An 11,764-nucleotide genomic window follows, 5' to 3' on the forward strand; every position below is an offset into this window, starting at 1 on the left:
AAACAGTTAAAATACTGTAAAGAAGTCTACCATGTCAGTAACTGTTTATGCTATTAAAACATGAGCTGTTAACCCGCATTTACATAAAATTGTGTTAATCTCATTTTAAAAATACATAATCATGCAAAATTGAAATTATACAAATAAATCAAAAATAAAATAGAACCCCTCTCACAGCATGTAAAACTAATGTTTGTGTATCTTTAGCACTTAATGTTTGATTTATGTGAACTGAATGTACTTCTTTGAAGATACTTCAGCAACAATGTCCAAAGCATTATGAAGAATATGACGTATTCATTCAAATACAGATTTGGACAGTTATTGGTTTTTTTGTTATCGTTGAAGAAAAATTTAAAAGATACTTTTTAGATATTAAACATCTGGACTGTAAAGTATAACGGGAGTCATAATGATAGTAAAATTATAGGATGGTTGGTAAACAAAAAAAATGTACATGGCACAGATCCTAATAATATATTACTTTCATGTTTCACACAAAATAAGAAATCTGTATACATCTGTATACAATAGACGAACCCTGTTGAGATACGCGGGGAGGCATTGAGAAATGATGACCCCTGTATCACATACAACTGTAAAGCACCAAGATAGAGATTTGACAGGAATGGTATGTAAATTTGACACTTTCTAGCTTAGAATACATTAAATGCATATTATTTCAGTTTCTACCACAATACGCTGTTATTCCACTCTAAAGCCATTGTATGAATGTGCCGACGGTTGAATATATAAATGTTATATTCCACTAGTGGAATATGACCTTCTGGTCTTTTAATTGGTCAAGAATTCGAACTTTAACCTGAGCTGCAATTGTTATTGACGTCATCAATAATCGAATGACGTCACATCACCGGGTCCAGGCCATCACCTGTACACCTTATTTGCATATGCGAAAAAAGACTTGGCCATGTTTCCTTTTGATTCAAGCCGATATTATTGTGGTAGAAACAGGTCACACGACTCGTGATTTTTGAATATGGAATTTATTTCGCACTCGTAAGTTGTTTTTTAACAGTTACAAAAAACACTTGCTTAAGCTTGTGTCTTTTGTAATATTTAAAAAATAACTTACGAGTGTGAAATAAATTCCATATCCAACAATCACTCGTTGTGTAACCTCTATATATATATCAATTTACTTCAATCATACATCGTCATTTTCCCCCATTCACATTACCTGTGAGTATGCTATCATTACTTGAAAGACTTGATTTTAATATTTGTCATTCGGATACATCTCAACATCAGTTAAATCTATGGATCACAGTTAATCACATGATATAGATCCAACCAACCCTATGTCAGTTAAATCTACAGGCTCATTAAAGACCAAAAACAAAAGCAGGTTTGTTTTCTGTATCTCAGCTCACCAAACAAAAATGAGTCAACTAGAAAAAAAATACATATTTAAACAATCGTGATATACAGGTATCCAAGTACATCTAATTAACTAATGTTAGATAATTCCTAGCAATTAAGGTATCACATAGCATTGTTTCCACATAAGAAGCTCTGGTACATTTTTTTCTTGATACATCCCATAACCTGAATCCCTTCATTTTTACATAGTAGAATTTCTAGGAAACACATGTTATCAGCTTTGTAATCTCCATTGCCCTTGCTCCAGTCCACTAGTTCTCAGTTGATGACCCCGTTTGGGTCTGCCCTAGCCTCTGTGTAGTCCAGGGGTGAAGGCTGGTTCAGGACCTCACTATCAACCAATGGCTGGTTGACGAGAGTGTCAAAGTCTCTCATTCCGTAGTACTTAAACTGAAAGAGCAGCTGGTAAAAGTCAAGGAAAGTTCACTTTCATACTATAGTCTGTGTAACTGTACACATGAATTGGTTGGTTCCTAAATGACTCGCAGAACTAAATCAGCCAATCAGCTTCTGTTTCACCTGAACCAAGTTCCTAACGAAAATGTATTTCTGAGGTTTGTTGCTATTTTCTTGAGTAATTAACATAGGGAAATTCCCGGAATAGGTACTTCCTGTACACGAGAATATCAAGTAATGTCTTAAGACTTGTAATTTCCACTTCTCTCCTACTGAAAATAGAATGATGTATGACTACAGGTGAAACAAGTGCAATCAATGATTGCGAAAGCTCACTGGCGGCAGCAATCACACTATGCATTCATTTTTTATGTACATGTATGTGGATGTATAAACCAAATAAGAAGGGTGTGGACTTACAAGCTTTCCAAAACTTACCCCCAAAATCACAATTTTTTTCTGCATGATTTTGCCAAAACATCACTCCTGGACCTCTAATGAATGCATAAACCAAATTAGAAGGGTGTGAGGTGTATACTTTTGGACTTAGAAGCTTTCCAAAAACTGATCCCAAAAACTTTAAAGTGGGGTGGGACGTCGACGCCGGGGTTCAGCATTAGCTCACGGTTACTCGTAATCGGTGAGCTAAAAAGGCCGGAATTTTCCAGGTGGGGGTCCCCTTTCCACTCTAAATGTTAGGGCTACTGTCTTTCAAGTACCTGTGTGCACTTATTTGCCATTAAACCTATACAATCACATCATTTGTCAGGTAGCAAAAAAAAAAAATTTAATTGGATATAACTTCCCATCATTTAAACTTCAAATGAGCGATTGAGCGGATTGGATTATAGGAGAAATAAGTATTAAGTGGGATTATAGGAGGAAGAATTATACTTGGGATTCTAGATAACTCACTGATAATATAATCCAGACCAACAGTTAAAAGGATACAGAAAGATCGAGAAAGATGACTCCGAGACTGCCAACTAGCCAGGGCAGGTGGTGTAGGACAAAGTCTCCGTCCAGCGAGCGCACAAGGATGGACAAACCATATGTAATGTTTCCAACGACTGCCAGAACAAACATCAGTACTGATAGACCCTCTGTCGACTTCCTCTTGTACTGATGACAAACAACAGATAAAACATGATTGTCTCCCTTGGAAATGTTGCTCAGTTACTGTTGATCATCTCATTTAAAAATAATTAGATGTAAATTATTGTGTTTATTCATGAGGAATCATTTGTAAATGTCTAATTTTTTTCTATTATTATTAGAAAGTGTAAGTAATGGAAATGAATACATTGTATTCAACATAATTGTTCAGTATTTATTTGCATCTGAAACTAACTCAGCATCATTCTCAAAAACCAGATATATTATGTATCATTACACATACCCGTTTTCATAATATCTATTTGTGTTCAGTCCAATACAAAGAATCCACTTTATTTTTCCCATGATTACAGTTTGAATTTGAAATGTGTTTAACAGCTTAATTACCTCTAATGAAAACCTACACATCAAAATAACTTCTCCGATAATTGTACTTTTTACAGCTATATTTCCTCTCATACTCACATTTTTATATATCTGCGAGAGTCGAGACCCAACGTAGAAGATACTTGACACTATTCCAATGGCATACCCTGACTCATCCCGGATGTTCTGAAATAACACAGAATTATCAATGGAAGTTTAGATATCTGGGCCTAGTTGTTCAAATGGTGATCAGGCTAATCACAGTTTAACAAGTGTAAAGTCCTGATAAAATCATTTCTGGTAAACTTAACTTGACTAAATTTTACGACAACTCTAGCACACTTCAGTCTCTTCCTACCTGCTTATTTAAGAATAGTTTTGACACTGGTTTTGACACTGGTTTTGACGTAAAGGAGAAATATGATATTCACTAATCAAGTGCTTCAGCTAATCACCTTTTGAACAACTGGGCCCAGACATACATGTAGGTGTTAAACAAGAGGTCCTTTAGGTCTGTAAGGTTTTATGTACACCTCCACAAAAGTCAATAATTGTATAATATCTGTCAATGGAAGCATGTGTACAATTCAATGTGAATCATGTACAATATAACCTTAATCTAGGTGTTGCTGTTCGTTCAGATTTCGGTTGTAAAACAAACCGTTCGGTACATTGGCCTGTAAAGTGATCAGTGCATATTGTATATCATAAAATCTAACAATAAAACAATCAAGTTGAACAAACTTTGAAAAGGCCTCTGTTTTTTTACACAAATCATTTATAAAAACAATAATCATACATCAAAATAATCATATGGAAAATTTTAAGTTCAGAATTTCCACAGAATGTAAGCACAACAATTTTGCCGAGACTGAGACCGGAACCTCTATGTGGATCTGGTGCTTACTTTGAAGAACTGGACATGAGTGAGGTTGACGGACATAAGCTGTCTACTGCCAGGCCTTGGTATATGGATTGTACTTCCAGGGATATTCGGTATGCCCCGCCACCTGGACATGATGGCCCCTAGGGTGTTGACTGAGAGGAATGCCCCGGCAAAACACAGAACTATCCGGGCAGGACCACTAGGCTGTACTTCCTTGTCCACTGGAAATGTAACACTTTACAATGAAACCAGGACCATTATCATATAATTATCATCTCTGGTTCCACATTACAATGCTCATTAACCAAAGATAACGGTCTCATTTTTGTGCTTCTTCCTCTACTTACATTTTGAGCATTTTTACTTCCATATTTTGTAATACAGGTTCTTACACTTTAAGCATTTCCACTTCCATATTTGGTAATACAAATATGTACTTACACTTAAAAGTGTTTCCACTTCCATATTTGGTAATACAGGTACTTACACTTTGAGCGTTTCCACTTCCATATTTGGTAATACAGGTACTGACAAAACAGTACGGCATCAGCAAACACAAAGTATACAGCAAGGTAAATCTGGAACAAATATTGATAGATATATAGGGCTAGTTAATAGGTCAAGGTCAGGTCATCCTCAGAACAGATTGTAGGGGTTTACAATAAAGTAAACCTGGAATAGATACATAGGTCAAGGTCATGACATTTTCTGTACAGATTTTAGGGGTTTACAGCAAGATAACCTGGAACCATTAAACATCCTATTTTTAGTGTTTCTGAAATTATGAATTATTAAAAGAAGAGACCTGTAGGCTTTAACAGTGCATGTATCTGACTATAATAACACAGTAAATGTAGCCATGTAACAGCTGATTTTAATCAGATTACACAGACACATACTGGAATGTGTATATACTTATATTGAAAGGATGTTGAACAATGCCTAATTTCATGAGTGCATTGTTGGAACTTTTCAAATTCTACAGATCCTCCTAGTCAGTTGACCCAATAACTTCATAATAGTAAATCAAACCTGTAATGGCAGCTGATTGGTTAGAATTGAACCAATGAGATTGGTCGCATCTCCCAACGTCCATTGTAGAATGAGTAAAATGGATATTCCTTCCACACCACGGATATTCCGACAATTCATCACCATTTGTCTGTAAAGTAGAGTAAATATTTAACACAATTTGTCTGTAAAGTAGAGTAAATATTTAACACAGTGTTCCATGATTCTTCTATAACAAGTGGGTAGTATGGCGACTATTCACAATACTACAAAGGTATCCGAACCAGTCTTCATAGTCTTAAAGGTGTCCCTAGCAAAATACTAATGATTTCATACTGATAGGACCTCAGGTTTGAATGATGGAGTAAACCTGTTTCTACATTTACATTTACTGCTTTTCACTATCCCTCATTAAGACTCACCTTAACCATGTACAGCTCACCTTATATATGGCCTCAGTTTCATCAATGCTCTTTAACTTAGGGAAATTTCTTAACTTAAAGTCTCCCAAAGGAAAGCATTAATGGATTTAAAGTTTAAAATCTTATTTAAAGAGCGTTCCTTTTATGTGGTTATGCTTTCTCGAGGAAAAGTTAAGGATATACTTTTCAATCAGGAATATTGAGGAACCCAGGGCCAAGCACACTGCAATAGCAAATACATGTAAAGTAAAATATTTATATTTCTGTACAGGAAACTGTCTCTGAATACATATATCCATGGTACTTACGGAATACTGACAATCATCCAGGATACAAGGGACAAAAGGCCAAGGATATCGGAGGCCACATCCTGGTTGTTATGGACACAGTCTCGAAGGATAACCCACGGCCACTGGACACTACAGTTATTGTTGGGCAGAGACTTATTGGCGACATTTTCCCAGTGGCTCCAGTGGTCGTCTGACGAGCCAAACATCCAGGGGTACAGCCCAGGCATGGTTGATAGAGCAGTAGGATGAAAACAGGATTACAGGTCTGGTACTGGGCTGGCAGTCTAAGATACCAGACTGGTTCTGTGGCTTAAGTATAACGTAAGGTTCCTTGTCTGGGATACCTTTCTCATCTCACCGATTTCAAACCAAGGACTACACAGGAAAACCTAGAATTAAAGTTTTGAAAAATGAATAAAAATGGGTCATCAAGGAAAGAAATCAGCAATTAGATGGTGGCAAAATCTTAATGGATAGGATATCAAAATGTATTCAACACAAATTCTGGTATATTCCCACACCAAATACCACACTCTGTTTACACATCTAGACCTTCTTTTTACATTTTAAACATGATTTTAAATACTTGTTGCTGTATGCATACTTTTCAACTTTTCAAAATTTGAAATGGGGAAGAAAACTTGTAACAAAAATAGATATTGTCTTCCAAGTCTATAATATATCCTCTTCCTGACACAATAGTGTTGCAAAATTAATTTATAAAATATCCATTAAGAAATCTACACAAAAATCTCAAACATAAGGTAATTGTATAATCCTTTTGAGACAGAATTGATATGTCAATTTAAAACCCTGGAAGGCAAATAGATAACAGAGATTCAAATCTTACACCTTACTGCAGTTAAGGACTATCTATCTATGTCTCCCACACCTGTCTAATCTATCCCTAGGCTACAGGGAGATCACTGCTGGGCCTACACGGTCATTATTGGTGTTTAAGACCTACTGTGGGGATGTGGCAGATATCTCAGAAAATTCTAATACAAGTAAGTGAAATTGTCAATTATATTCCTAAAATGTTTGATTTTAAATAATTTTATTATCTTTCTAGATAAAAGAAGTTATTTAATTCTCATCATTATGGGACTACCTTAAACCAAAAATGTCTGATGTTACCGGTATCTTTTGTGTTGCATAATCTGATACAGGTACATGCTAACCTTACACTACAAAATACAGAAATGTCTATTATTCCTAGAATGTGGTATACATTTTCATAAAAACTTATGTTACTGCACTTTATTTGCACCCAACCTGCTATCTGTATCAGGTAGTCATTCAACGCTCTTATCTACCTAGTTTACCTAAGCAGTCTATATCTGCATAAAATGGGGAAAATGTATTTCCATGAAAATTGTGAAGATATTCAATCTATTTCTTCACTTAGGGCATATAACACATTTTTGTTGCTAGTCATATGGCTATTGAGGAAACCACTTGATTTAGTCTGAAAACAACAAACAATAAAACTGCTGTTTATACATATTTGTCAGTGTGATTGTGCACATTACATAAGCTTACCTGTTATGAAAATAAATTCAATAATGCAAATTGGAGCTAACACTGCATGTAGATTTCCTTTAGTTCAATTATGATTTTACAACTTTTCACATAATTTAATTAAGTTTAATTAATATGTACGACATTTGGCTTTAGATGTGCACATTCAGCACTTTTACCATGTAATTTTAATATATCGATAATGTTACTTCAAAACTTGAGGGTATTGAAACTGTTACACAATGAGTGAAAGAAATATGGAGATATTCAAAATTGAAAGGAATTTTGATACAAAAATATAGAGAGAAATTATAACTTTTAGGAAAATTTGGTAAACATATTTCTATTGCTTAAATTTGGCATTGTTTGTCCTCATAACAACATATATGTCATATAAGGACATGGTGGGCGAGGTTATCAAAGAAAACTAAGGCAGTGGTAAGAATTATGACCATAAAATTCTAAGAAATTTAATGTACTGTTGTGGCAACCAAACACCAAACAAAGCTACAATATCTTCCTGGTTTGTGGGGTGCAGGTTATATTTAGAAGTCACACCTTAGCTGTGGTTGAAACACTGCCAATTTCTCACAACAGAAGAAATAAATACACATGTTTATATATTATATAGTATAGCTTGTAAAGATGATTTAGCAGTTAAATAGAGAATATTTATCAATTAATTTAATGAAATATGTTGACCGTGAATGTGCAATATTTTCGCTATAAGCCTATATCATTGTATAACATATAATCACCTGGAGATTTTACCTGGAGTTTTTACCTGGGGTTATATACCATGGATATCTGATTGATTGTAGCCCCATTTTATAGGACATTGATCCTGCAATAAAGGGCTGGAAGTGTCACATTCTTTCTACAGATATAGATATGTCATAAATTACAGTGGTAATGTATATAATTATATACTAATATGGCCTTACTGAGGCCACAAAAAGGGGCACTCTGTCTTAAAAAATATCACAAACAAAAAATGGTATGGATCATGTGCTCATATTTCACCTTTGAAGATGGGCACTATTGGTCTCATAGTAAAATTAAAACTGAAAATATGTCATGTCAGCCACTGACATTTGATGTAATTCAGGAAAATTACATAATGTGTTAAGTGTTCAAAATCAGTTGGAAAAAATATCAGTTTAGGACTGGTAAACTATCAGGTTATATAAATGGTTGATCTAAGTGTCACATTAAAAATTTTCTCATAAGATTTTAATGTTGCTCAATTTTAATATTCACCATATATCCATTATATTTTGTCTATCAGCCTGAATTCAATTTCTTTACATTTGACATACATTTTTCTGACCCCATTAACAAAGAAAATAAAAGATCCAAGAGGGGTGATTTTAATGGATCTATGTGTATGTAAGTCTGATCTTCAGACTACTTTTCTCATCTTCCTATCACTCTTTTATTGAAATCAAAGGGAGCCTACATTTGAAATGTAAGAAAGGTCATTAACTCTACCAAATGATGATAACAAACTTCAACTTATATGAAGAAATTTCTGAGAATAGCAGTAACAAACTTCACTTGCTTTCTGATCAGTTTCAAAATTAAGAATTTAAGAAATAGCCTTATTTAACTTCAACTGTCAAAATTTAAAATGGCCAATCAGTCTTCAAATTGAATACCAGTATGCAAAACTAGGGATGAAGACCAAGGGAAACCTATATACAAAAAAATGTAATAAGAATAAGAAAGATCCATGAAGAACTGTCAGGGAAATAGCGATAACACACTTCAAAATCACTGCATGCAATTAATCTCAAAATTTAACAGGCAAAACTAGTGACCAAGGGGGACCTAGGTACTCTTCAACTTTGAGAAATATCCTTCCTGTACTTCTCCAGAAATAGTGATTATAATTGTCAACTGTCAGCCATTTTGTTTCCCCATTAGACTCAAAATTGAACAGGCAGAGCAAAGGACCAAGGGGAACCTTCATAATATTATGAAGTTTGAGAAATATTCATTCAGCACTTCTCAAGAAAGAATTATAGAAATGATTGTTAATGGATGGACGGACAACGGATAACTGACCAGACGCAGGGTGATTTTAATAGGCCACCATCATCAATTCACAATAATTGTTTGCTGATATCTAAAATCTATTTTGCCAATTACTTGCTATAACTGTAAAACAGAGAAACAACGGACTACTTTCATATAAACATTGACCATCGTAGTAGTACAATAGAAACTTGACCAGTCTAGATCCTGAAATTTACAACAGTGTCCAATCACAACAAGCTCAGGATAAGATGATTTTCTTTTATTACCATTGAATGGTTTCACATCCAGAACTTTGGGCTTCATCAGGATGACGAAGTTACAAAATGTCACTCATAGTACTAAAATTACATAATTAAATTCCACGTACACAATGTTTTGTCCCCAAAGATAAACCTGTTTGCGATCCGCTGTTTTCATTTCAGTTCCGTCACTTAAGTTACTTATTTATTTTAATTTTTATTTGGCGAATTGTTTTAACTGTTATTTTTGTTGGCGGCATAACATAATATCTAATTTTGTACTTTGGGTCGAACCGTCTAATGTGCTGTGAAACATTGTGATAGAAAAGAAGTCTATGGGTAAACATCGGACATTCAACATTGCAGACGGACAGATAGAGCGAGATCACACACTATTTAAAGAGTGATTTGAAAGCCATCAATTGGACATATCAACTCATTATCATCACTTGTAATTCAGTCCATTTGAATGTTATCAAAAAAATGTGCACAGGACCTGGACAGGAAGTAAACCTTATCACCACAGGGACTTTGCACAAATCCACAACCCACAGTCCATATGTATTATGGTATCAAGGGAAGTAACTCCCTGGTAGAGAAAACCAGAAAATGAATTTTTTAAATTGTACTTTTTATATATCATGGGTTGTGAATCCCACTTAATTATAAGTCAACATAAAGAGAAATGTTTCATCTTTCCAACAAGTTTTCCTTACAAAGAAATTGGGCAAAAATGGAGCAAGTTATGACATAAGGAATTTGAAAAAAGTAGATGGATTAGACTGCTTAGACATCACCCTGTCAGCTCGAGTGTGAACTCTGTCGCAAAAGGGTTGCTAATTATCAAGGGCAAGTACATTGATTTTACGCTTGTTGTGTGCTGTTAATTATACAAGACAGAGTTCAACTACTTTACTGAGATATTGTCATGACCAATCGGTGGTGTGGAAATCATGTTGAAATCAAGAAAAAACTTATATTTTTGACTTACACTGTCATGTTAGCTTTCTAATTTCTATTCCAATTTTCGTTTGGTAAAAAAACAATTTTTGAAAATAAATCTCTGCCAATGAACACTAAATAAGTTTTTACTAAGAGAATCATATAGTAAAGATAGAACACAAGATCATTCCATATTTTTTGAAAGGTGGACAATTATTTATCTAATTGAAGTGGTATCCCTGATTGGTTTTCTCTACCAGTGAGTTACGGCCGGCCTTGATTCTAAAATGTATATATTATTATTATTATATATGGACTGTGGGTTAGGAATTCATAGTCATACCCTGACTGTGTTCATCGTCGCCCTATGTACCCAGTTGCAGAAGCTGAGTGACAGTATTATAACTAAGGACTGTTTTAGGCCCTAGTGACCTGCTCCTTTTACACAATACACAAACATTGCGCCACCCAGGCCAGTCAATGCGATACTTGCATGTATCATAGTTCCATTAAATCAAGAGATGCTGTCAATTAATGAAGAGATGCTGTTTATACTTACCTGTATAATATAGTGCAGCAGCAGCAGTCAGTGTTAAATCTATCAATCTGGTTCTATACTTATTTAGACTGAATGATATCGGATGGACAATGCATTACTCAATGTCACATTAAAAAGGGACCCACTAGGTTCAAGTACTTGAACATGTGACACTGCGGAGTTAGCCGAACGAATGTTCATCTACTTACATGTACACATATATCGTTGGGGTATCGTGATCAGTTTCACTGTATGGCATAATAGGGACAAAGATTAAGGACTGGGCTTGGCCTAGAGTGGCTGTCCAAATGAATACCCAAAGTCAAGCGAAATGGGATGAAAACTAGTCCTATTCAGTTAAAGCATTGTACTGAGTTTTCAGTACAGATAATGTATAAACAAACAGACGACCGCTTATTGTGTTGGTGTCACCGTTTGGATTTGTATTTTAATAAGCGATATAGATCGTACCGTACTTACTCATCTTTTATAATATTCAGTCCACAAACCCTGCCGAAGAATTCAGCTGTAATGTGTTTTGCGAATAGAGTGTTCGTTCTCACGCCTAGAAGACTTCTACTTCTAGGACGCCA

The 11,764-nt window shown here is 34.9% G+C and overlaps 1 protein-coding gene across 2 annotated transcripts; it reads right to left on the reverse strand.

The window, feature by feature from the left end:
* On the reverse strand, positions 1 to 11,761 carry LOC117345081 (lysosomal amino acid transporter 1 homolog). 2 transcript variants are annotated; one of them, XM_033908025.1, is made up of 8 exons: positions 11,652 to 11,761; positions 5,910 to 6,280; positions 5,201 to 5,330; positions 4,656 to 4,746; positions 4,190 to 4,389; positions 3,382 to 3,468; positions 2,752 to 2,922; positions 1 to 1,806 (listed from the first exon to the last, which is right to left on the reverse strand). In XM_033908025.1, exons 2-8 carry the CDS (start codon positions 6,116 to 6,118, stop codon positions 1,663 to 1,665), a joined length of 1,032 nt encoding a protein of 343 aa, XP_033763916.1. In that variant the 5' UTR covers positions 6,119 to 6,280; positions 11,652 to 11,761; the 3' UTR covers positions 1 to 1,662. The 2 variants fall into 2 exon arrangements, with proteins under 2 accessions (XP_033763916.1, XP_033763917.1); XM_033908026.1 differs by lacking the exon at positions 11,652 to 11,761 and adding an exon at positions 11,193 to 11,642.
* Positions 11,762 to 11,764: the final 3 nt, after the last annotated feature.

The sequence above is a fragment of the Pecten maximus genome, chromosome 16 (assembly GCF_902652985.1).
Source record: "Pecten maximus chromosome 16, xPecMax1.1, whole genome shotgun sequence".
Classification (NCBI taxonomy): domain Eukaryota; kingdom Metazoa; phylum Mollusca; class Bivalvia; order Pectinida; family Pectinidae; genus Pecten; species Pecten maximus.

Excerpts from the sequence above, each read along its gene's own strand:
- LOC117345081 (XM_033908025.1), bottom strand. The coding sequence starts at position 6,118 with ATGCCTGGGCTGTACCCCTGGATGTTTGGCTCGTCAGACGACCACTGG. Across the intron at positions 4,390-4,655 it reads GAAGTGGAAACGCTCAAAGT|TGGACAAGGAAGTACAGCCT; the intron begins GTAAGTACCTGT and ends TTACATTTCCAG. Across the intron at positions 1,807-2,751 it reads TCATCTTTCTCGATCTTTCT|CTGCTCTTTCAGTTTAAGTA; the intron begins GTATCCTTTTAA and ends GACTTTTACCAG.